The sequence below is a fragment of the Nerophis lumbriciformis genome, linkage group LG16 (assembly GCF_033978685.3).
Source record: "Nerophis lumbriciformis linkage group LG16, RoL_Nlum_v2.1, whole genome shotgun sequence".
Lineage (NCBI taxonomy): Eukaryota > Metazoa > Chordata > Actinopteri > Syngnathiformes > Syngnathidae > Nerophis > Nerophis lumbriciformis.
The window spans coordinates 1613289-1639952 of record NC_084563.2 but is presented as its reverse complement, the minus strand read 5'-3'; the positions used below and the strand labels follow the sequence as shown (position 1 = coordinate 1639952).

Sequence of the window (26664 nt, the reverse complement as noted above, 5' to 3'; positions counted from 1 at the left end):
AACTGCCGGACTTGGAGCAGAAACTGGACGGACAAGGAGGATTCTTACAGGCCTTCAGGGATGCATTCCAAGGTGAGACTTTGGCCCCTGAGCGCTACAACCGAGGAGTGGGGGACGCTGGGGTGCAAGAGTTGAGGCGGCTTTCCCATAGAGATATCGTTATCTGGAGAACATACCCATATGTGATGATGGATCGCACTTCTTTTCTTCTAGCAGGCTCTGTCACTTCATGCTCAAACACTAGATAGGACAGCTCCAGCCTAAGCGGTCCTACATAGTCTGAAACCTCTCATGCGAAGGACAGCCCTAGTCTGTGCTGTCTAGAGCTCCCCTATCTAGTATTGATGGGACAGCTCTAGACAACGCAGTCTAATGCCTCTCATCTAAGAAGACTAGATAGGACCGCTCTAGACAGCAGATATAACCGTCTATGAGCATGAACCAACAAATCATGCTCTGATGAGAGGCGTCCAGACTAGATAGGACACCTCTTGTCTGTGCCGTCTGAAACTGCCCTCCCTTGTGTTTAGCATGAACTGATGACGAGGCGCCAAGGCTAGATAGAAAAACTTTAGCCAATGCAGACTAGAGCTGTCCTATATAGTGTTTGAGCATGAACTGATGCTGGGACAGCTTTAGAGAAATTTGTCTAGAGCTGTCTTACCTAGTCCTGATGCCTCTCATTCGAGAATACTAGATAAGACAGCATTAGACAGTGTTGTCTAAGACTAGTCTTCTCAGATGAGAGGCATCAAGACTAGAAAGGAGGGCTCTAGTCTGTGTTGTCCAGAGCTGACCCAACTGGTCTTGGTCCCTCTCTCAGATGAGAGCTGTCCTATCCGGCGTTTGAGCATGAACTGATGAAGCCTGCTCAGATAAGAGGCGGCCAAGACTAGAAAGGACAGCACTAGACAGGAGATAGAGCTGTCTTTGAGCATGAGCTGATGAAGCCTGCTCCACACTAGATAGGACTGCCGCTGTCTAAATCTGTCCTGTCTTGTCTTGGCTCCTCTCATCGGAGCAGGCTTCATTGTGGTCATGCTCTGCTGCCTAGAGCTGTCCTATTTGGTCTCCTCAGACAAGAGGCATCAAGGATATACAGGACTCTAGTCTGCCTTGTCAAGAGCTGTCCTATCTAGTCTCCTCAGACAAGAGTCATCAAGGATATACAGGACTCTAGTCTGCCTTGTCAAGAGCTGTCCTATCGAGTCTCCTCAGACAAGAGTCATCAAGGATATACAGGACTCTAGTCTGCCTTGTCAAGGGCTGTCCTATCTAGTCTCCTCAGACAAGGGTCATCAAGGATATATAGGACTCTAGTCTGCCTTGTCAAGAGCTGTCCTATCTAGTCTCCTCAGACAAGAGTCATTAAGGATATATAGGACTCTAGTCTGCCTTGTCAAGAGCTGTCCTATCTAGTCTCCTCAGACAAGAGTCATCAAAGATATACAGGACTCTAGTCTGCCTTGTCAAGAGCTGTCCTATCTAGTCTCCTCAGACAAGAGTCATCAAGGATATATAGGACTCTAGTCTGCCTTGTCAAGAGCTGTCCTATCGAGTCTCCTCAGACAAGAGTCATCAAGGATATATAGGACTCTAGTCTGACTCAACAAGTCTTGGCACCTCATGGGATCAGCTCCAGTCTGCAGTCTAGAGCTGTCTCATGCTTTCTCATGCACTCCAAAGTATTATTGAAATTGAAATAGTATACTCGAGTTTTCACAATTAGGAAGTAATAGTTTTCTTTCAATTAACTCTCTGTTCTTTTTGCACTGTGTGTGTGTGTGTGTGTGTGTGTGTGTGTGTGTGTGTGTGTGTGTGTGTGTGTACTCACTGGGCTGCACATTGAGGGAGATGACGGTGTCAGGCAGCATAGTTCTGGCTGCAGAATACTGAGCGTTGCAGACATAATCGTCTCTGCTGTCGCTCCTCAGCAGGTTGGAGAAGTACAAGTTTCCAGTGAGGCCGACCATCACTCTGTCACTCTGCTTGATGTGCACCATCCCTGGGGGGCGTTCACAGGCCACGTTATGAACATTGCTCTCACACACACACACACACACGCACACACACACACACACACACACACACACACACACACACACACACACACACACACACACACACACACACATTCACACACATCGATATCCATCCATCCATCCATTTTCTACCGCTTATTCCCTTCAGAGTCGCAGGGGGCGCTGGAGCCTATCTCAGCTACAATGGGGCGGAAGGCGGGGTACACCCTCGATATCGAGGGGTGTAAAATAGAAAGAAGTGAGTTATGGTCAACTATTTAACAACAAGGAATAAAAATGACACCATAAAGAGATAAGATTGCGCAGGAGAACATTAAATATACAAATATTAGTATTACTTCAATGTTTCCCATTTGGTGTGTTGTGAATAATAATTGTATTGTATTTTATTTTTACCCTTTATGTTATGATTTGATGTTGGCCGCTGAACTAAAACAATAAATAGGCGGATTTTGAAAAGTTGATCCAGATGGAAGACCAATGGAACAAAATAAAATAAATGAATAAATATTTCAATAATTACTTTGATGTGTGTTGAGTAAACTGTAATTGGAATTAAATATATTAATGTATAAATGATTATGTAATCAATTCTATTCATTGTAAAATTAAGTAATAACAGATTTTATTATTTCATGGTTTAATTAAATATTGATACGATTTAATGACTTAACTATTTAATGAAACATTGAAGTCATTTTTTTCAAATATTTTATTTGTGTCTTCTCCATACCAAGATGACGAAGCATGTTTTATTCTTGAAACAATGTTGTCTTGTTTCAGTTACTGTGCTGTCATGACCATGCCAGTCCACTGGGGGGCGCACCTTCTGCTGTCATGACAATGCCAGTCCACTGGGGGGCGCACCTTCCTTGACTGCTGACAGTGACGGTGCTAATAAAACATAATCAGGTGATAAGGGAGCTAGTAATAAAACATAATCAGGTGATAAGGGAGCTAGTAATAAAACATAATCAGGTGATAAGGGAGCTAGTAGTAAAACATAATCAGGTTATAAGGGAGCTAGTAATAAAACATAATCAGGTGATAAGGGAGCTAGTAATAAAACATAATCAGGTTATAAGGGAGCTAGTAATAAAACATAATCAGGTGATAAGGGAGCTAGTAATAAAACATAATCAGGTGATAAGGGAGCTAGTAATAAAACATAATCAGGTGATAAGGGAGCTAGTAATAAAACATAATCAGGTGATAAGGGAGCTAGTAATAAAACATAATCAGGTGATAAGGGAGCTAGTAATAAAACATAATCAGGTTATAAGGGAGCTAGTAATAAAACATAATCAGGTGATAAGGGAGCTAGTAATAAAACATAATCAGGTGATAAGGGAGCTAGTAATAAAACATAATCAGGTGATAAGGGAGCTAGTAATAAAACATAATCAGGTGATAAGGGAGCTAGTAATTAAACCAACCGCTCACAAATAAACTTTGCGACAAGTAACAAAACAACAGTAACATTCATGGCCATCACCACCAGGTGAGTGTCACATGACATCAAGTTGACTTCATCACCACCAGGTGAGTGTCACATGACATCAAGTTGACTTCATCACCACCAGGTGAGTGTCACATGACATCAAGTTGACTTCATCACCACCAGGTGAGTGTCACATGACATCAAGTTGACTTCATCACCACCAGGTGAGTGTCACATGACATCAAGTTGACTTCATCACCACCAGGTGAGTGTCACATGACATCAAGTTGACTTCATCACCACCAGGTGAGTGTCACATGACATCAAGTTGACTTCATCACCACCAGGTGAGTGTCACATGACATCAAGTTGACTTCATCACCACCAGGTGAGTGTCATATGACATCCATTCTCTGTTTGCTTGTAGTTGAAAAACTTGATTGAGCTGGCAAAGTGAAGAAAGGTTGTGGCCACTTAATGTTGAATTCCATCAAAGTGATGCTTGACTTCCATCAGTCAGTGAGTCCTGCACTCATTAGCAGGAGTGGACAAGTCCTGCACTCATTAGTGGGAGTGGACAAGTCTTGCAGTGCAGCAAGCTTCAAGTACTATAATATATCATGATCTCGCAGCATATAAGGGCCATACCAATAATATATCATGATCTAGCAGCATTTAAGGGCCATACCAATAATAGATCATGCATGATATATTATTGGTATGGCCCTTATATGTTGCGAGATCATGATGTATTATTGGTATGGCCCTTATATGCTGCGAGATCATGATTTCGCAGCATATAAGGGCCATACCACTGAGGCCCTGCACCGTCTGTAGATGCTTAGTAGCCCATTTTTGGTACTTCAATATATGCTGTTTATAATAATACAATCACTCTTTTTATTGGAAACTTTAAAAATGTGTTGATTATAACTTCTTGTGGGGGCAGCACGGTGGAACAGGGGTTAGTGCATGTCCCTCACAATATGATTGGTCCTGGGTTGGATCCCCGGGCTCGGGGTCTTTCTATGTGGAGTTTGCATGTTCTCCCCGTGACTGTGTGGGTTCCCTCCGGCTTCCTCCCACCTCCAAAGACATGCACCTGGGGATAGGCCCCTCCCACCTCCAAAGACATGTACCTGGGGATAGGCCACTCCCACCTCCAAAGACATGTACCTGGGGATAGGCCCCTCCCACTTCCAAAGTCATGCACCTGGGTATAGGCCCCTCCCACCTCGCCTAAACTAAATCATAAACAGAAATATCCGTTGACGTGACTAAATGTCTCCACCATTAAGGATGATGCTCGAAACCGGTTTTCCCGGTTGTTCGATAAGAAAAGAACCGAGTCCTCGGACTCGAATCCCTTTTTGAGAACCGGTACCCGTTATCGAGACCACTATAGTAAAGAAAAAGAGTTGGTTCTTTATTCGAATCCCTAGGAACGAATCCCGTCCCGACAAGAAATGCCCTGTGGCACATCACAAGAAATGACGTCATGTAGCTCAGTCATTAGGCGCAGATAGGAAAAGTAGGAAAAAATGGACGGGAAAAAGCGCTCCAAGGCATGGCATCATTTCACCAAAAAAAACGAGGAAGTGACAATATGCAATTATTGCCAGGCTTCGCTCTGGTGTAAGGGGAGGAAGCACAACAAGCGTGTCGTGTCTTCCACACGTGTTGAAGCAGCGACAGAGACGACAAAGAACGCTCCTCTTCTTCTTCTTCTGCCAGCTGCCCAAGTCCCAGCTCCAGTGACGGTGACGCCGGTGAGTAACTAACGTTAACTGTTGCTGGTTAGTTTCCATATCTGCTCACTTGTAGTAACGTTACCTCTTATGTCAACCAGGACTGCAGTAATGTTAGCTAGACTAACCTTTCCTAAGCATAGTCAGTGGCTAACAGTAACTTTAACTTGAGCCTTTTTGTATGTGTCTGATAACGTTAACGTTATCTTGTAGCCTACACCACGACAAGTCTGTCTAATAAACTAGTGCTTTCTTTCTTTACTTTATTTGGAACATGAACACACTTACAGTATAACACATCACAGTTTCACATCATTTCACTTTACAGGAGTAGGAAGAAGCAAAGCTTATTTAATCCTACCCCTTTCCCACTTCATAGCGTTTACAAATATATAGAATCATTTGTAAAGCTTATTTAATCCTACCCCTTTCCCACTTCATAGCGTTTACAAATATATAGAATCATTTGTAAAGCTTATTTAATCCTACCTCTTTCCCACTTCATAGCGTTTACAAATATATACATCATTTACTGACCTTTTTATAATAAAATATCTGTGAATTAGTATATACAACAGTTTTGTAATATGTCATTAATTAATTCAGTCATTATTAACATACTGAGATGAAGAATATCTTATTTTCAATAAGGTTGAAAGTATTTCTCATAATTCTTCTTCTTTGTACTTTGTAAGCACTATTATTTTGAACAAGCTCTTAAAGTGTATCATATCAGTACAATGTTTCACTTCTTTACTTCATCCATTCCATCATTTAATTCCACATCATTTTAGCTGTTTGCAATTTTACCAAATCATCCAACTGTAATATTTTTGACTGAATAAAAAATGTTCTCTATATCCAACATTATGTATCAGTCTAATTGATCTGTCTTGTAACACGGTTAACGAATGTAGCGCACATTTGTAGTTATTTCCCATATTTCTGCACAATAACTCAGATATGGTAACACTATAGTAGCGAGCAGTAGAGAATGTGAAGTGATTTGTTAAAGCAAATATTGTGTGTTTTTTTCCATATCCAACAACCTATCTGGACTCCATAAGAGAATGGATAAGGAATCGGTTCGATAAGAGGACTCGATAATAGGCTCGAACTCCATAATTTGTTATTTAAACATCATCCCTATCCACCATGCCTTGTGTTTTGGTTTTTTAGGACTGACGGTGATCCCAAATACACAAAAACAAGAAGCAACAAGTAAGAAAAGTAGGCTTTGTTTAATAGGATCTCAACTTAAGAGGTGTTTTGAGATTAAACAAAAAGAAAAAGCCTTGAAAATAATATAACAAACGTCAATTATAATCTTTGTTATTGCTTCATGATACTATGTGACAGCAGTGTTCTGAAAAATTACTTTTAAAAAGTCATTAATTATAGTTACTCCTTACTTAACCAAGCAAGTAGTTGAAATACCAACGGATTTAAAGCTCAATTGTTGTTTCATCTGACAAAGATAAGACCTTCTGGAGGAAAGTTCTGTGGTCAGATGAAACAAAAATGGAGCTGTTTGGCCACAATACCCAGCAATATGTTTGGAGGAGATAAGGTGATCCCAGGAACACCATTACTACTGTCAAGCATGGTGGTGGTAGTATTATGCTCTGGGCCTGTTTTGCTGCCAATGGAACTGCTGCTTTAAATGCGACAATGATAAAGGAGGATTAGCTCCAAATTATTCAGGACAAGCTAAAATCATCAGCCCGGAGGTTGGGTCTTGGGCGCAGTTGGGTGTTCCAACAGGACAATGACCCCAAACACACCTCAAAAGTGGTAAAGGAATGGCTAAATCAGGCTAGAATGAAGTCAGTTTAGGATTGACTGAGGGAAAAGGACATGCATAGTCCCATGAGAAGTCTGCTGCTCAACACTCATGATTCATTGGGACTGACGCAAGTCCTGGGCCGATCACCTCTGGAGAGGACGTCTAGTGATAAGGCCGAAACGCCCAGTGAACTACTGATGATGCATCCAAATGACAAAGCACCCATCCACCATTCCAGCACTCATCACCAAACACTCTCAAGTATGTGCCAGCACAAAGGAATTGACAACTTTTCCTGTGTTTTGTAAACTTTGAATGGCCTTCTCAAAGTCCTGACTTAAAGGTGTGGACAATGCTGAAGAAACAAGTCCATGTCAGAAAAGCAACACATTTAGCTGCAATCACTCTATCATAAAAAAATAAGAGTTGTAGAAATGATTGTAAAGTCAAGACAGCCATGACATGATGTTCTGTACGTACCCTTTTGACCACCACTGTACATGAGAACAGTGTGTGTGTGCCTTTAAGAGGTGGTGCCTGTTGCTTAGTGATCAGCGAGTCTCACGCATTTTAGATTGAGCTGTTTTTGTTAGCTTAGCAGGTTACAAGCAATAGCTTGGCAGCAATTTTGAATCTTTCACTGGTTTGTGTTAGCTCTGCTTAATAACTAGATTGGGTGTGCTTCCATGGCTACTCAGTGGACTAGTGGTTAGAGTGTCCGCCCTGAGATGGGTAGGTTGTGAGTTCAAACCCCTGCCGAGTCATACCAAAGACTATAAAAATGGGAGCCATTACCTCCCTGCTTGGCACTCAGCATCAAGGCTTGGAATTGGGGGTTAAATCACCAAAAATGATCACCACTGCTGCCCACTGCTCCCCTCACCTCCCAGGGGGTGAACAAGGGGATGGGTCAAATGCAGAGGACACATTTCACCACACCTAGTGTATGTGTGACTATCAGTGGTACTTTTTAACTTGAACCTCTTGTCAACAAACAGGGTATTGTTTGGATGGCACATTTGTCACTTCAATCATTGATTTGTTGTTGTTAGTATTCCTTCCGACCCTCCCAGTGCAGTTTGTGCCAAGTTTTAAGGTGGTGAAAGAAACGTTGTCTTTCCACTAAGACCTTGTTTCTTTTGTGTTGGAAGACAAAGTGTGTGAGCGGAAGGTTCCCGCCCCACTCTCCTATGTTCAGAGTGCAGGAGGGAAGGACACACACACACACACACACACACACACACACACACACACACACACACACACACACACACACACACATAGGGATCAGTGACACTGCCGCGTCAATCACTTGTCCATTTGGTTATGGTTTAACTTTTTTTCAAACATGCAATACAGATAGGCGCACATTTGATTTAAGTTTGAATGGATTTATTTTAGGAGCAAAATGCAACTATAGGGTTAAAATCAATATTATTCTTTTTTCTTTAAAACTTGCACCATCTTTTCGTCACAAAGGCTAGGAAAATGCTGGCACTGTACAGCCTTGTGCAGGCAGTCCTGCTACATGTTTACTTATGTTTACTTGTGCAGGCAGTCCTGCTACATGTTTACTTATGTTTACTTGTGCAGGCAGTCCTGCTACATGTTTACTTATGTTTACTTGTGCAGGCAGTCCTGCTACATGTTTACTTATGTTTACTTGTGCAGGCAGTCCTGCTACATGTTTACTTATGTTTACTTGTGCAGGCAGTCCTGCTACATGTTTACTTATGTTTACTTGTGCAGGCAGTCCTGCTGCATGTTTACTTATGTTTACTTGTGCAGGCAGTCCTGCTACATGTTTACTTATGTTTACTTGTGCAGGCAGTCCTGCTGCATGTTTACTTATGTTTACTTGTGCAGGCAGTCCTGCTGCATGTTTACTTATGTTTACTTGTGCAGGCAGTCCTGCTACATGTTTACTTATGTTTACTTGTGCAGGCAGTCCTGCTGCATGTTTACTTATGTTTACTTGTGCAGGCAGTCCTGCTACATGTTTACTTATGTTTACTTGTGCAGGCAGTCCTGCTACATGTTTACTTATGTTTACTTGTGCAGGCAGTCCTGCTGCATGTTTACTTATGTTTACTTGTGCAGGCAGTCCTGCTGCATGTTTACTTATGTTTACTTGTGCAGGCAGTCCTGCTGCATGTTTACTTATGTTTACTTGTGCAGGCAGTCCTGCTACATGTTTACTTATGTTTACTTGTGCAGGCAGTCCTGCTACATGTTTACTTATGTTTACTTGTGCAGGCAGTCCTGCTACATGTTTACTTATGTTTACTTGTGCAGGCAGTCCTGCTACATGTTTACTTATGTTTACTTGTGCAGGCAGTCCTGCTACATGTTTACTTATGTTTACTTGTGCAGGCAGTCCTGCTGCATGTTTACTTGTGGCAAGCACTTCAAATCCACCAGTAAATGTCTTCTAAGGTTGTTTAGTCAGGTCATTTACAAAAGGTAAACATGGAAGGCTAGCAGCTACACGACGGCTAAGCACACAAGCTAGACGTAAGTGTCCGTCATTGAACAATATTGCAGTCTAAAACAGCTCATTTGTCAAGTATCAAAAATGTCTATTTGCAAGTAACAACTGTGTCCGCATCATTCAACTTACTGTGTCATGATTTCAATGTAATGAATTATAGAGGTCACTAAGTGTTGCCAATTACCCCTCCACTTCAACCTAAAGACAGCATATGTCCATTCCAGATGTTTAATAATAGTGGAACACTAATAATAAATGTATGTATGATTCCTGCTGATGTGGGTTTTGGTACAGTACTCAATACTCCTCCTCTATGTACTGTAGTGGACTTTCATTGACTCACATGTCCTGCTGAATGCAAACTGTCATGTACAACATTTCACATGTCAGCCAGGCAGCACCTGGAAAAAGCACCAAACTGTTGCTCACAGCTCAATACTCACAGATGACTGTATGAACACTACTAGTGTCTCCATAGCAACAATACTCACAGATGACTGTATGAACACTACTAGTGTTTCCATAGCAACAATACTCACAGATGACTGTATGAACACTACTAGTGTTTCCATAGCAACAATACTCACAGATGACTGTATGAACACTACTAGTGTTTCCATAGCAACAATACTCACAGGTGACTGTATGAACACTACGAGTGTTTCCATAGCAACAATACTCACAGATGACTGTATGAACACTACTAGTGTTTCCATAGCAACAATACTCACAGGTGACTGTATGAACACTACTAGTGTTTCCATAGCAACAATACTCACAGATGACTGTATGAACACTACTAGTGTTTCCATAGCAACAATACTCACAGGTGACTGTATGAACACTACGAGTGTTTCCATAGCAACAATACTCACAGATGACTGTATGAACACTACAAGTGTTTCCATAGCAACAATACTCACAGGTGACTGTATGAACACTACTAGTGTTTCCATAGCAACAATACTCACAGATGATTGTATGAACACTACTAGTGTTTCCATAGCAACAATACTCACAGATGACTGTATGAACACTACTAGTGTTTCCATAGCAACAATACTCACAGATGATTGTATGAACACTACTAGTGTTTCCATAGCAACAATACTCACAGGTGACTGTATGAACACTACTAGTGTTTCCATAGCAACAATACTCACAGATGACTGTATGAACACTACTAGTGTTTCCATAGCAACAATACTCACAGGTGACTGTATGAACACTACGAGTGTTTCCATAGCAACAATACTCACAGATGACTGTATGAACACTACTAGTGTTTCCATAGCAACAATACTCACAGGTGACTGTATGAACACTACTAGTGTTTCCATAGCAACAATACTCACAGATGACTGTATGAACACTACTAGTGTTTCCATAGCAACAATACTCACAGGTGACTGTATGAACACTACGAGTGTTTCCATAGCAACAATACTCACAGATGACTGTATGAACACTACAAGTGTTTCCATAGCAACAATACTCACAGGTGACTGTATGAACACTACTAGTGTTTCCATAGCAACAATACTCACAGATGATTGTATGAACACTACTAGTGTTTCCATAGCAACAATACTCACAGATGACTGTATGAACACTACTAGTGTTTCCATAGCAACAATACTCACAGATGATTGTATGAACACTACTAGTGTTTCCATAGCAACAATACTCACAGGTGACTGTATGAACACTGCTAGTGTTTCCATAGCAACAATACTCACAGGTGACTGTATGAACACTGTTAGTGTTTCCATAGCAACAATACCCAGAGGTGACTGTATGAACACTACTAGTGTTTCCATAGCAACAATACTCACAGGTGACTGTATGAACACTACTAGTGTTTCCATAGCAACAATACCCAGAGGTGCCTGTATGGACACTGTTGCTGTGAGGGCAGCCAGCAACACTACTAGTGTTTCCATAGCAACAATACCCAGAGGTGACTGTATGAACACTACTAGTGTTTCCATAGCAACAATACCCAGAGGTGACTGTATGAACACTACTAGTGTTTCCATAGCAACAATACCCAGAGGTGCCTGTATGGACATTGTTGCTGTGAGGGCAGCCAGCAACACTACTAGTGTTTCCATAGCAACAATACCCATAGGTGAGTGTATGGACACTGTTGCTGTGAGGGTAGCCAGCAACACTACTAGTGTTTCCATAGCAACAAAGCAGACACTGTTGTCCTACACTGTGGGCCATACCACTCACTTAAGTCACCATATTCCTTGACTGGCAGCACAAATGTACCTGTGGTGAGAACAAGTGTGCCAATGTCTCTGCTCTGCTCTTGTGCTTAGTGTGCCAAGCAAAGCATATCAAGACTAAGTGGATTTATAGTCTCTGCTCTGCTCTTGTGCTTAGTGTTCCAAGCAAAGCATATCAAGACTAAGTGGATTTATAGTGAGGTTGTGGGCTGGAGGTGAAATATGAGAAGCTGTATTCTGCTGTTGTTTGTTTTGGAGAGACTCCATTAGGGCTGGGCCATAAAAAGATATCAATGTATAAAAAGATATCAATGTATAAAAAGATATCAAAATATATCCAGGTAATCGCTATTATAAAAAATGCTTTCTATAATTATTTTTGTCAGAAGAAAGCGGAAGTTGCTAAGCAAGGTTGGTTGTTTGAACAAAGTATGAAGTGATCACTGATTAGTGGGAGTGACATGCTAACAGCCAATCAGCTATCATCACTGTTCATTCTTTGCAGTGAGACAACATAATGTGTATAAAACACAAACATTCACCTGGATAGTATGCCAGTTTTTTAGAAGGGACCGTAGTCAGACCAATGTGGTCTGTAAATGATGCAAGGCAAGACCGCTAATACCACACCACCTTAGTTGCACTCACCCTTTAGAGCACAGCTGTAATTACCTGGCACTAAACCTTCAGAAAATAGTTCTTCTCAGGTTTCTCTGTTTACACTTTCACAATATTTTCTTACACTTTATGCAGAGTTTCTTACCTGATGTTTGCACCTTCATTTCATTTCTTATTATTGTTATTTTACAATTGTGTTTACCTTGAGGGTCTTATTATTGCTATTTTACAATTGTGTTTACCTTGAGGGTCATTTCTTATTATTGTTATTTTACAATTGTGTTTACCTTGAGGGTCTTCCATGCTTGTCTTGACTTTTCTCTTCCTTTCTGCCTTGATAGCTGAGATGATTATCTTCAGAGGAAGGCTACATTTTTTTACATTTCATATATTTTTCTCATGGTTCTTATTTTCCATAGGTCATAAAAACATCAATAATTATCAACATTGATGTAAAAGCCTTATAAGGTGAAACATTTGTTGGCCATCTCAATGTTGTCACAGCAGCACACATGACATGCATGGAAGGTCCCAGATTTGAGCGCCACAAGAAGAATATCATTGACATAATATAATATAACATTAAGAAGAATATCATTGACATAATATAATATAACATTAAGAAGAATATCATTGACATAATATATAATAACATTAAGAAGAATAGAATTGACATGATAATATAACATTAAGAAGAATATAATTGACATAATATAATATAACATTAAGAAGAATATCATTGACATAATATATAATAACATTAAGAGGAATAGAACTGACATAATATAATATAACATTAGTCCCATTGAGATGCAATCATTCATATTTAGGTGAAAGGTGATGATGAAGTGATGAACAATCATAGATGAAGTGTAAAGTGTGTGTTCATGTGTTCACAACAGAGGTGGGACCAAGTCATTGTTTTGCAAGTCACAAGTAAGTCTCAAGTCTTTGCCCTCAAGTCCGAGTCAAGTCCCGAGTCAAGACAGGCAAGCCCCGAGTCAAGTCCAAAGTCAAGACTGGAAAGTCTCAAGTCAAGTCCTAAGTCCTGCATTTTGAGTTTCGAGTCCTTTCAAGTCCTTTTAACCACAGACTAATATATTAACACAGATTGTGTATGCTTTTCAAACGCTGTATTTATTTATTAAAACAAGTGCATTTTAAATTGCAGGAAAGAAAATTGTGCTGACATTGCACTTTATAATAGCACTATTAACCAGTCATTTTAAACATTAACTCATTCCTTTACAGAACAAACACATTGAAAAATAAAGTGCAAATGTACAAAAGTGTTAACATTGAAAAAACATGACATATACGTGAACATAACAAAAAAGTTGTACTTTTTATATGTCAGGGCCCTATGCTGCATTGCATTTGCAAAAGACCAAATTAGCCAAGAGTCTGTCAGTCATTTGTGCACAATGGGGGCGTAGTATGATGCCACCATGGCTGAAAACTCGCTCCACTGGAGCACCGGAGGCAGGCACTGCCAAGACTCTCATGGCCACTCGGAACAGTGAAGGAAGAGTCTTCATGTTCAATGCCCAGAACAAAAGGGGGGAGAGAGTTGTTTTGGGTTGGTGCACTACTTGTAAGTGTATCTTGTGTTTTTTATGTTGATTTAATTAAAAAAAGAAAAAATTATTTCTTGTGCGGCCCGATACCAATCGATCCACGGACCAGTACCGGGCCGCGGCCCGGTGGTTGGGGACCACTGAGGTAAACAACCAACAGTATGTCAGAAAGCTATCTAAAACGGTACACATATTCATAATATAGTATACATTTTAACCGACCTTTATTTGACTATTTTTGTCTTTTTTTAGGTGGCTAAAAGACGCGGTGCTGCTGACCGCCGTCTAACGTTACGTGTGATATATTGACTAACGTAACCCTGCTTGAAAAAAATCACTGAACAAAAAGTATGAATAAGGTAGTGAACTGCAACAGATTCCCGTGTTTGCAATAACGTTATAACGTTAGCAGTGAGTTTACAGCCTCACTGATTTAACTACACAGCAAATAAAAGTCACGTTACTTAGCCAATAAACGTTATCTTACATTCAAAACTTACCCTTCTTTGTGCAACTTCAAATGCCGGACGAAGTTGGAAGTTGTTGCCTCTCCATCAGTCATTTTGGAACCGCATGTGTTGCATACTGCAAACCGTTTTGTGTTGACCACCTCGTCATTTTTATACCCAAACAAAATTATTTTAGGTATCATTTTTTGTTCACCGGCGTGTGGTTTGGACATGTCTTCTTCGTTGGTTGTCCTGCAATTTGATTGGATGAATGCTGTGTGATGAAAACAAAGTAGATGTAATTTGATTGGCTGTTGTACTGAGAGCACACCAGCTGACACACGCAACGCTGATAGACAAGTACACAATGAAAAATACGGAGCGCTCCCGAATAACTTTTTCATCTTTGGGTTTTGGGGAAAGTAGCAAGTCATGTCAAGTCATGTCAATTCAAAAGGCTCAAGTCCAAGTGAAGTCACAAGTCATTGATGTTAAAGTCGAAGTCCAGTTGCAAGTCTTTTTACATTTTGTCAAGTCCAGTCTAAAGTCATCAAATTCATGACTCGAGTCTGACTCCAGTCCAAGTCATGTGACTCGAGTCCACACCTCTGGTTCACAATGACTAACAATCATAGATGAAGTGTAAAGTGTGTGTTCATGTGTTCATAATGACTAACAATCATAGATGAAGTGTAAAGTGTGTGTTCATGTGTTCATAATGACTAATAATCATAGATGAAGTGTAAAGTGTGTGTTCATGTGTTCATAATGACTAATAATCATAGATGAAGTGTAAAGTGTGTGTTCATGTGTTCATAATGACTAACAATCATAGATGAAGTGTAAAGTGTGTGTTCATGTGTTCATAATGACTAATAATCATAGATGAAGTGTAAAGTGTGTGTTCATGTGTTCATAATGACTAATAATCATAGATGAAGTGTAAAGTGTGTGTTCATGTGTTCATAATGACTAATAATCATAGATGAAGTGTAAAGTGTGTGTTCATGTGTTCATAATGACTAATAATCATAGATGAAGTGTAAAGTGTGTGTTCATGTGTTCATAATGACTAAGAAGAAACTCACTCTTGTCCATCCAGTGGATGTGTGTGGGGCTGGAGCTGTGCGGGGGTTTGCAGGACAAGATGATGCTCTCACCTTCCAGCGGTCTCTTCAGCAACTTCCACTGCTTCTTCAGCACTGGCTGAGCTGCAAACACAACAGCAGTCAACAGCTGCAAACACAACAGCAGTCAGCAGCTGCAAACACAACAGCAGTCAGCAGCTGCAAACACAACAACAGTCAGCGACTGCAAACACAACATCAGTCAGCAGCTGCAAACACAACAGCAGTCAGCAGCTGCAAACACAACAACAGTCAGCGGCTGCAAACACAACAGCAGTCAGCAGCTGCAAACACAACAGAAGTCAGCAGCTGCAAACACAACAGAAGTCAGCAGCTGCAAACACAACAGCAGTCAACAGCTTAAACACAACAGCAGTCAGCAGCTGCAAACACAACATCAGTCAGCAGCTGCAAACACAACAGCAGTCAGCAGCTGCAAACACAACAGCAGTCAGCAGCTGCAAACACAACAGCAGTCAGCAGCTGCAAACACAACAGCAGTCAGCAGCTGCAAACACAACAGCAGTCAGCAGCTGCAAACACAACAACAGTCAGCGGCTGCAAACACAACAGCAGTCAGCAGCTGCAAACACAACAGCAGTCAGCAGCTGCAAACACAACAGCAGTCAGCAGCTGCAAACACAACAGCAGTCAGCGGCTGCAAACACAACAACAGTCAGCAGCTGCAAACACAACAGCAGTCAGCAGCTGCAAACACAACAACAGTCAGCGGCTGCAAACACAACAGCAGTCAGCAGCTGCAAACACAACAGCAGTCAGCAGCTCCAAACACAACAGCAGTCAGCAGCTGCAAACACAACAGCAGTCAGCAGCTGCAAACACAACCGCAGTCAGCAGCTGCAAACACAAAAGCAGTCAGCGGCTGCAAACACAACAGCAGTCAGCAGCTGCAAACACAACAGCAGTCAGCAGCTGCAAACACAACAGCAGTCAGCAGCTGCAAACACAACAGCAGTCAGCAGCTGCAAACACAACAGCAGTCACCAGCTGTAAACACAACAGCAGTCAGCAGCTCCAAACACAACAGCAGTCAGCAGCTGCAAACACAACAGCAGTCAGCAGCTGCAAACACAACAGCAGTCAGCAGCTGCAAACACAACAGCAGTCAGCAGCTGCAAACACAACAGCAGTCAGCGGCTGCAAACACAACAGCAGTCAGCAGCTGCAAACACAACAGCAGTCAGCAGCTGCAAACACAACAGCAGTCAGCAGCTGCAAACACAACAGCAGTCAGCAGCTGCAAACACAACAGCAGTCAGCAGCTGCAAACCTTCTAGAAGGATTGTCCCCAATCTAACAAATATTCATATTAATCATTCTAGTTTTGATTATTTTCATTCTGTCCCGTCCAGCCACTCAGGCAAATCCCATCATTGATGTACATCTTCTTTTACATCATTGATGTACATGTTCATATCTGATGTACATGTTCTTTTACATCATTGATGTACATATACTGTTACATGATGCACATGTTCATATATGATGTACATGTTCTTTTACATTATTGATGTACATGTTCATATCTGATGTACATGTTCTTTCACTGTGTGTTGTATATGTGATATATACTGTATATGACATCATTGCAGTGGTTACCGCGGCAACACAAGATGAGACTGTGTGTTGTATATGTGATATATACTATATATGACATCATTGCAGTGGTTACCGCGGCAACACAAGATGAGACTGTGTGTTGTATATGTGATATATACTGTATATGACATCATTGCAGTGGTTACCGCGGCAACACAAGGTGAGACTGTGTGTGTGTTGTCCTCCTTGGATGATGTGTACTTTGGATGACTCACGCTCCACGATGACACGCCAGGTGTGTGTCATGGCGGTGCCCAGGTCGTTGGCGGCGTAACAGCGGTAGATTCCTTGGTAGGACTCCAGCACCTCGTCAGCGCCGACCGTCAGCGCTCCACTTCCTGTCTGCTCCGACCTGAACATCCTGCCGTCTTTTTCCCAGCGGATGCTGCCAAAACAAAGCTCCCATTAGTGATGTCATCGCATTAAGTCCACATTAGTTGCCATGGTAGCAGGAAGCAGGAAGAGATGGAATGGTTTAGTGTCACATGGCTGGTTGGTTCTAAACTTTACATTCTGATGGAACATGGTTCTATGTACACGTTCTAAACTTTACATTCTGATGGAACATGGTTCTATGTACACTTCCTAAACTTTACATTCTGATGGAACATGGTTCTATGTACACTTCCTAAACTTTACATTCAGATGGAACATGGTTCTATGTACACTTCCTAAACTTTACATTCTGATGGAACATGGTTCTATGTACACTTCCTAAACTTTACATTCTGATGGAACATGGTTCTATGTACACTTCCTAAACTTTACATTCTGATGGAACATGGTTCTATGTACACTTCCTAAACTTTACATTCTGATGGAACATGGTTCTATGTACACTTCCTAAACTTTACATTCTGATGGAACATGGTTCTATGTACACTTCCTAAACTTTACATTCTGATGGAACATGGTTCTATGTACACTTCCTAAACTTTACATTCTGATGGAACATGGTTCTATGTACACTTCCTAAACTTTACATTCTGATGGAACATGGTTCTATGTACACTTCCTAAACTTTACATTCTGATGGAACATGGTTCTATGTACACTTCCTAAACTTTACATTCTGATGGAACATGGTTCTATGTACACTTCCTAAACTTTACATTCTGATGGAACATGGTTCTATTTACACTTCCTAAACTTTACATTCTGATGGAACATGGTTCTATGTACACTTCCTAAACTTTACATTCTGATGGAACATGGTTCTCTTTACACTTTCTAAACTTTACATTCTGATGGAACATGGTTCTATGTACACTTCCTAAACTTTACATTCTGATGGAACATGGTTCTATGTACACTTCCTAAACTTTACATTCTGATGGAACATGGTTCTATGTACACTTCCTAAACTTTACATTCTGATGGAACATGGTTCTATGTACACTTCCTAAACTTTACATTCTGATGGAACATGGTTCTATGTACACTTCCTAAACTTTACATTCTGATGGAACATGGTTCTATTTACACTTCCTAAACTTTACATTCTGATGGAACATGGTTCTATGTACACTTCCTAAACTTTACATTCTGATGGAACATGGTTCTCTTTACACTTTCTAAACTTTACATTCTGATGGAACATGGTTCTATGTACACTTCCTAAACTTTACATTCTGATGGAACATGGTTCTATGTACACTTCCTAAACTTTACATTCTGATGGAACATGGTTCTATGTACACTTCCTAAACTTTACATTCTGATGGAACATGGTTCTATGTACACTTCCTAAACTTTACATTCTGATGGAACATGGTTCTATTTACACTTCCTAAACTTTACATTCTGATGGAACATGGTTCTATGTACACTTCCTAAACTTTACATTCTGATGGAACATGGTTCTATGTACACTTCCTAAACTTTACATTCTGATGGAACATGGTTCTATGTACACTTCCTAAACCTGACTTACTTCTTCTGTCATTTCAAGTTAGCATGTTCCCTGCTCCTCTCTTGATCCATATGTTGCATTTGTATCCCACTTCTCTATGTCAGCAATATTAATATTTGTAAGAAATCAACTTTATTATTATATGCTTACATGCTTACATTTTCTGATACATGCTTACATTAGATGCTATAAATTTTTTTTTAAGTTTAAACCTAAAAAAGATGGAATTTGATACTTGAATTTGGTACTTGGGACCATCTTAGAAGTATATTGACACCACCCAAGTTAAGCATGTTGTTAGCAGGCTAGCCTTTTAGCTCATTTTGTTTGTTTAAACATAAAAATCATGATTTTTTTTTAATACTTGGCGCTCTCATAAACGTATGCTAACTTCTGCTAAATTAGCATTAGCATAAAGTTTTATGCTAGCCGTTTTGCTAATATCCTTTGTATAAACCTACAAATCTTGGATTTTGATACTTTTACTTCTATTTTGCAGGTATGCTCGTTGCTTCCAACTTGGTTTTAAGCTAGCTTTTTAGCTTTGATCGACCCCGGCCCATTGGTCCAGATCACAGTGAGCAGGCCCATTGGTCCAGAGCACAGTGAGCAGGCCCATTGGTCCAGACCACAGTGAGCAGGCCCATTGGTCCAGAGCACAGTGAGCAGGCCCATTAACATTTTCACTGCAATTTTCTAGTTTGCTCAATGTTACTAGTTCTTAAATGACTTCCTGTTGACAAGCATCTAGGATCATGTGACAATATGATAACAATGATGAGGGACATACATGGGCGTTGTTGACAAGTATCTATGAGAATATGATAACAATGATGAGGGACATACGTGGGCGTTGTTGACAAGTATCTATGAGATAATGATAACAATGATGAGGGACATACGTAGGCGTTGTTGACAAGTATCTATGACAATATGATAAAAATGATGAGGGACATACGTGGGCGTTGTTGACAAGTATCTATGACAATATGATAACAATGATGAGGGACATACGTGGGCGTTGTTGACAAGTATCTATGACAATATGATAACAATGATGAGGGACATACGTGGGCGTTGGGTTGCCGGAGGCCTCACAGGGAAGATGGATGTCGCTAGCAGCGAACGCAGTGAATGTTGTCATGGCCTCTAAAGACTCTGTCAGCACGGGTGGTTGTGTAACTGCAACACACAAACACACACATCATGTGTAGACCCAGTTATAACTGCAACACACAAACACACACATCTTGTGTAGATCCAGTTGTAACTGCAACACACAAACACACACATCAAGTGTAGACCCAGTTGACACTGCAACACACAAACACACACGTCATGTGTAGACCCTTTTGAAAATGCAACACAAACACACACATCATGTGGAAACCCAGTTGACACTGCAACACACAAACACACACATCATGTGGAAACCCAGTTGTAACTGCAACACACAAACACACACATCATGTGTAGACCCAGTTGACACTGCAACACACAAACACACACATCATGTGTAGACCCTTTTGAAAATGCAACACAAACACACACATCATGTGGAAACCCAGTTGACACTGCAACACACAAACACACACATCATGTGGAAACCCAGTTGTAACTGCAACACACAAACACACACATCATGTGTAGACCCAGTTGTAACTGCAACACACAAACACACACACAAACACATGCATCATGTGTAGACCTCGGATGTAGATCTGATGCAAAATGATACAAAAGTGTACACATGAATGTTGATGTTGACTTGCACACACATCACCATGGCAACAAGGAGTGTCACTTACTGTTGGTCACTTTGTCTTTTTGTCCGCAAGGAAGCAGGGAAGCAAGGGAAGGAGGTGACAGAGGAATTGTTAACAATACTCTCCAGATGTTAACATTGTTCCAACACACAAATACTCTCCAGATGTTAACATTGTTCCAACACACAAATATTCTCCAGATGTGTACATTGTTCCAACACACAAATACTCTCCAGATGTTAACATTGTTCCAACACACAAATATTCTCCAGATGTTAACATTGTTCCAACACACAAATACTCTCCAGATGTTAACATTGTTCCAACACACAAATACTCTCCAGATGTGTACATTGTTCCAACACACAAATACTCTCCAGATGTGTACATTGTTCCAACACACAAATACTCTCTAGATGTTAACATTGTTCCAACACACAAATATTCTCCAGATGTGTACATTGTTCCAACACACAAATACTCTCCAGATGTTAACATTGTTCCAACACACAAATATTCTCCAGATGTTAACATTGTTCCAACACACAAATACTCTCCAGATGTTAACATTGTTCCAACACACAAATACTCTCCAGATGTGTACATTGTTCCAACACACAAATACTCTCCAGATGTGTACATTGTTCCAACACACAAATACTCTCTAGATGTTAACATTGTTCCAACACACAAATACTCTCCAGATGTTAACATTGTTCCAACACACAAATACTCTCCAGATGTTAACATTGTTCCAACACACAAATACTCTCCAGATGTTAACATTGTTCCAACACACAAATACTCTCCAGATGTGTACATTGTTCCAACACACAAATACTCTCCAGATGTGTACATTGTTCCAACACACAAATACTCTCTAGATGTTAACATTGTTCCAACACACAAATATTCTCCAGATGTTAACATTGTTCCAACACACAAATACTCTCCAGATGTTAACATTGTTCCAACACACAAATACTCTCCAGATGTTGACATTGTTCCAACACACAAATACTCTCCAGATGTTAACATTGTTCCAACACACAAATACTCTCCAGATGTTAACATTGTTCCAACACACAAATACTCTTGTAGTGGAATTTCTGACCTTTTGTAGCATTTCTATTTTGTTGTTAGTCAAAGTCCGAGAGAGCGAGGTGGAAAAGCACTAAGGAGGGAGGACATGTCAGGTGGCATCACTCTGACACTCTACAAGATATCTTGATTGTTGTTATGGCGAAGAGATCCAAGAATGTTGATCCAAAAACAGCTGGCCTTTGACCCACCAGGGAACAGATAAATAGCCAAGTAGACCAAGTCTAGGGAGGTGATTCAAGCTCTTTCCTTTTTTTCCCTCCTGGAGGGAATGGCAATTCAATCCAACCTTGTACCATTTGATTATGAGTAAATCAAACTTTTGTACTAAATTCACTTTTGTTCCTGTTTAAGATTTGGACTTTCTACCACATAAAATAGGCGTCACGAACAGGATGGGTTAGAACGCTGCAGTCCACATCCAGACTCCCGATCTCTCAAGGCAGACAGAGTTGCACGCGCGCATATAAAGGTAAGCAATTTTGCTTCATGTGTAAACGCTGTCTGTCTGGAGATGGTCGGGTCTGGTGAGACTAATTGCTGAACCTATTTTTGATCAAAAATGGGTTTAGTCAAGTTCTCCAAAAACAACCTGGAATGGGGTGTGTATGGTTGGCTTGGGTTGTTTTATATGTGATTATATTGTCTGTGTGTTTGTTTCAACATTAACATTCATTAACTGTGAATAAAGAAAACTTGTGATTTGTTGTTTGAATAAAAGGGTAACTGTTAATAGAATTGTGGTGTTTAGCACAGACTATTTGAGGCAATTACTTTTTTCACCTCTTCTTCTTCTTCTGCAAGTACACCAGGTTAGCAGTTTGGATCCAGCTAAAGTAAGGGCATTTTCACTAGCCGGGTGGTGCATTTGACTATAAAAAATTGTTGATAAGTCTGTGAATGTGCGACACATCTGTTTTTGTGGAGCTGCAGCCAGTAAAGGCCCCATTTTAGTGACTTTTTAGTGACTCCGGTAAAGGAGATGGACTGAACTGTTATGACGTTTGATCAGTGAGCTGCAGATAAACACATGGAGTTCGGGCTCCATAGAGTTGAGCTTTGGTGAAGCTGTTTTGGAAGTGACCATACATGATGGCTGTAGATTTGTCGGCTGATGACCAGTGATTCTACGGCGCCTTTAGGCTGGTTTTTGTGTTGGTCGGCGTGTTTAACGTAGGGTCTGCTCCGCTTGGTGGGTTCATCGCCGTTTGTTTGTTGTTTAGCTAATATCAAGTCAAACTCCACCTGTGTCAAGACTTTAATATCAAGTCAAATTCCACCTGTGTCAAGACGTTAATATCAAGTCAAACTCCACCTGTGTCAAGACTTTAATATCAAGTCAAACTCCACCTGTGTCAAGACTTTAATATCAAGTCAAACTCCACCTGTGTTAAGACTTTAATATCAAGTCAAACTCCACCTGTGTTAAGACTTTAATATCAAGTCAAATTCCACCTGTGTCAAGACTGTTTTGGAAGTGACCATACATGATGGCTGTAGATTTGTCAGCTGATGACCAGTGATTCTATGGCGCCTTTAGGCTGTTTCCGTGTTGGTCGGGGTGTTTAACGTAGGGTCTGCTCCGCTTGGCAGGTTCATCGCCGTTTATGAGTAAAAAGTGAACTGCGTTTGAGATATAATACGGCCGTTCCACAAAAAACAGGCGTGTACAATTGTTAACAGTGTCCGGACTGGGGTGGGTTCTATTTTGTTAATGTGTGTGTATTGGTGAATGTTGAAAAGTGTGTTGGATGTGGAGTGATTCAGTTTTATTGTTGGTACATTTATACATGCGTATTTTAATAACAATTGTGTATGCACCTGCGGGTCTGATCTTTTTCATTTCCCTCTCTTGAAAGTTAATTATTACTCCCCCCCCCCCCCTGTACATTCCATGCTAGTCTGTAAAGTTTTGGAAACTGTCCAAACTGTGTGTGTATGAGAAGAGAGACAAAGTTTATGTTCGGAAATCATATGAGTGAATGATCCATCCATCAATCCATCTTCTTCTGCTTATCGGAGGGCGGGTCGCGGGGGCAGCAGCCTAAGCAGGGAAGCCCAGACTTCCCTCTCCCCAGCCACTTCGTCCAGCTCAGAGTGAATGATAAATGTTGTTTATTATTATTAAGTTTTGATATGATACAGCTGTGCTTCTGGGTGAGAAAAATAGTTGACTGTTGAGGTTGTCTTTAACTGTGTGAGTGTGATTGTGACTGTGCCATATTATAGTTTTGTAAGAAAATGTCTGAGATTTTGATTACACAAAAAAGGCTCGCACTTTGTTAACTTTTTGCGTGTGTGACGCAGTAATAAAAGGAGGTGCTGTGAGAGATCAGACAGGTGGTTGGGGTGGGGCGGGGGCGTGGTTGGGGGGCGTGGCTAAGAGGGGAGGAGTATATTTACAGCTAGAATTCACCAAGTCAAGTATTTCATATATATATATATATATATATATATATCCATCCATCCATCCATCTTCTTCCGCTTATCCGAGGTCGGGTTGTGGGGGCAGGAGCCTAAGCAGGGAAGCCCAGACTTCCCTCTCCCCAGCCACTTGGTCCAGCTCTTCCCGGGGGATCCCGAGGCGTTCCCAGGCCAGCCGGGAGACATAGTCTACCCAACGTGTCCTGGGTCTTCCCCGCGGCCTCCTACCGGTCGGACGTGCCCTAAACACCTCCCTAGAGAGGCGTTCGGGTGGCATCCTGACCAGATGCCCGAACCACCTCATCTGGCTCCTCTCCATGTGGAGGAGCAGCGGCTTTACTTTGAGCTCCTCCCGGATGGCAGAGCTTCTCACCCTATCTCTAAGGGAGAGCCCCGCCACCCGGCGGAGGAAACTCATTTGGGCCGCTTGTCCCCGTGATCTTGTCCTTTCGGTCATAACCCAAAGCTCATGACCATAGGTGAGGATGGGAACGTAGATCAACCGGTAAATTGAAAGCTTTGCCTTCCGGCTCAGCTCCTTCTTCACCACAACGGATCGATACAGCGTCCGCATTACTGAAGACGCCGCACCGATCCGCCTGTCGATCTCACCATCCACTCTTCCCTCACTCGTGAACAAGACTCCGAGGTACTTGAACTCCTCCACTTGGGGCAAGATCTCCTCCCCAACCCGGAGATGGCACTCCACCCTTTTCCGGGCGATATATATATATATATATATATATATATATATATATATATATATATATATCAAGAGGGACAGAGCCAGCGCACAGTGCATGTGGATCACATGTTACCATGGCGAGAAAACATGGAGAGACTGCCAGTTATCTAGTCTCCACCAGTTGCAGAAAATGTGCCATCAGTACAACTACAAGTAAGTGCTGTTTCAGTTCCATCATCAGGACCATCAGTGAGTCAGACACAAACTAGTCTCATCATTGAACCAGATTCAAGGGCTGCTGAGTTGCCATCATCAGAACCCAGATCACCCACAACAAAAACCCCACCAGTGATCCGCAGGTACCCAGAAAGGTTTCGAGTACCACCAAAAAAACTGAATCTCTGAAGACAGTATAAAAATCTGTGTTAAAGGTGTACAAATACTGTTTGTATAATAAGCATGTTATTGTTTACAAATGAGGGTTAAGAGTTCAGTACTAAAAAGAGAAAAGAATGTGGCTTAAGTACAGTTTTTTAATTGAGCTGCTGCATTTTTTGGTTGGGTTGTTTATTTCTTTTGAGTAACTTCTACATTTCTAAAAGGGGAGTAATGTAATAGAGTGATCTATGTTTGTCTGTTGCCATCTCCTGGTTAATGTTGGCTATAGCGTACTGGGGTTACTTTTTGGTTGGCCAACGATTTACGTGGTGTTGCGCACCTGACGTCAAGTGTGTGAGTCTGTTCTGAAGTCTACAGTAAAGAGACGTACTTCATCACCTCGCCTGTTTATTGCCTCCAACTCAATATATTACAACAACATTCCCTCCAGCCTGGAGGGTCCGCATGGAGCTGGAGGGGGCGTGGCCTTCAGGTCCGCCTGAATTTCGGGAGATTTCCGGGAGAAAATTTGTCCCGGGAGGTTTTCGAGAGAGGCGCTGAATTTCGGGAGTCTCCCGGAAAATCCGGGAGGGTTGGCAAGTATGGCTTAGGTCAGAGGTCAAGGTCACAGGTGTCTGCTTAGGTCAGAGGTCAAGGTCACAGGGGTCATATTCACAGCCTTCTGTGATGACTTATGTCAGAGGTCAAGGTCACAGAGGTCATACTCACAGCCTTCTAGGATGACTTAGGTCAGAGGTCAAAGTCACAGGGGTCGTACTCACAGCCTTCTGGGATGACTTATGTCAGAGGTCAAGGTCACAGGGGTCATACTCACAGCCTTCTGGGATGACTTAGGTCAGAGGTCAAAGTCACAGGGGTCGTACTCACAGCCTTCTGGGATGACTTAGGTCAGAGGTCAAGGTCACAGGGGTCATACTCACAGCCTTCTGTGATGACTTAGGTCAGAGGTCAAGGTCACAGGGGTCATACTCACAGCCTTCTGGGATGACTTAGGTCAGAGGTCAAGGTCACAGGGGTCATACTCACAGCCTTCTGGGATGACTTATGTCAGAGGTCAAGGTCACAGAGGTCATACTCACAGCCTTCTAGGATGACTTAGGTCAGAGGTCAAAGTCACAGGGGTCGTACTCACAGCCTTCTGGGATGACTTAGGTCAGAGGTCAAGGTCACAGGGGTCATACTCACAGCCTTCTGGGATGACCAGGACTCCCTGAGCCAGCGTGGAGAGCAGGAGGAGGAGGAGG

General features: G+C 41.5%; 2 protein-coding genes across 6 annotated transcripts in view; one reads left to right on the top strand and one right to left on the bottom strand.

Annotated features, from left to right (window-relative positions):
* slc36a1 (solute carrier family 36 member 1) overlaps positions 1–26664 on the top strand; it is a 532187-nt gene that overhangs the window by 341166 nt on the left and 164357 nt on the right. The gene's annotated exons all lie outside the window — the stretch shown is intronic.
* LOC133581211 (neural cell adhesion molecule L1.1-like) overlaps positions 1–26664 on the bottom strand; it is a 74820-nt gene that overhangs the window by 21147 nt on the left and 27009 nt on the right. For 2 of the 5 annotated variants that reach the window (XM_061935301.1, XM_072914876.1), the window contains exons 2-8: positions 26606–26664; positions 20854–20868; positions 20116–20227; positions 17349–17518; positions 15475–15597; positions 1835–2005; positions 49–163 (exon numbers count right to left, since the gene is read on the bottom strand). The exon at positions 26606–26664 is cut by the window's right edge and continues 123 nt beyond it. In XM_061935301.1, the coding sequence (XP_061791285.1) occupies positions 49–163; positions 1835–2005; positions 15475–15597; positions 17349–17518; positions 20116–20227; positions 20854–20868; positions 26606–26664 (765 nt within the window). Of the gene's footprint in view, positions 1–48; positions 164–1834; positions 2006–15474; positions 15598–17348; positions 17519–20115; positions 20228–20853; positions 20869–26181; positions 26188–26605 lie in introns of those variants that run through there. The other 3 variants (XM_072914877.1, XM_061935305.1, XM_061935303.1) reach the window with 3 other exon arrangements.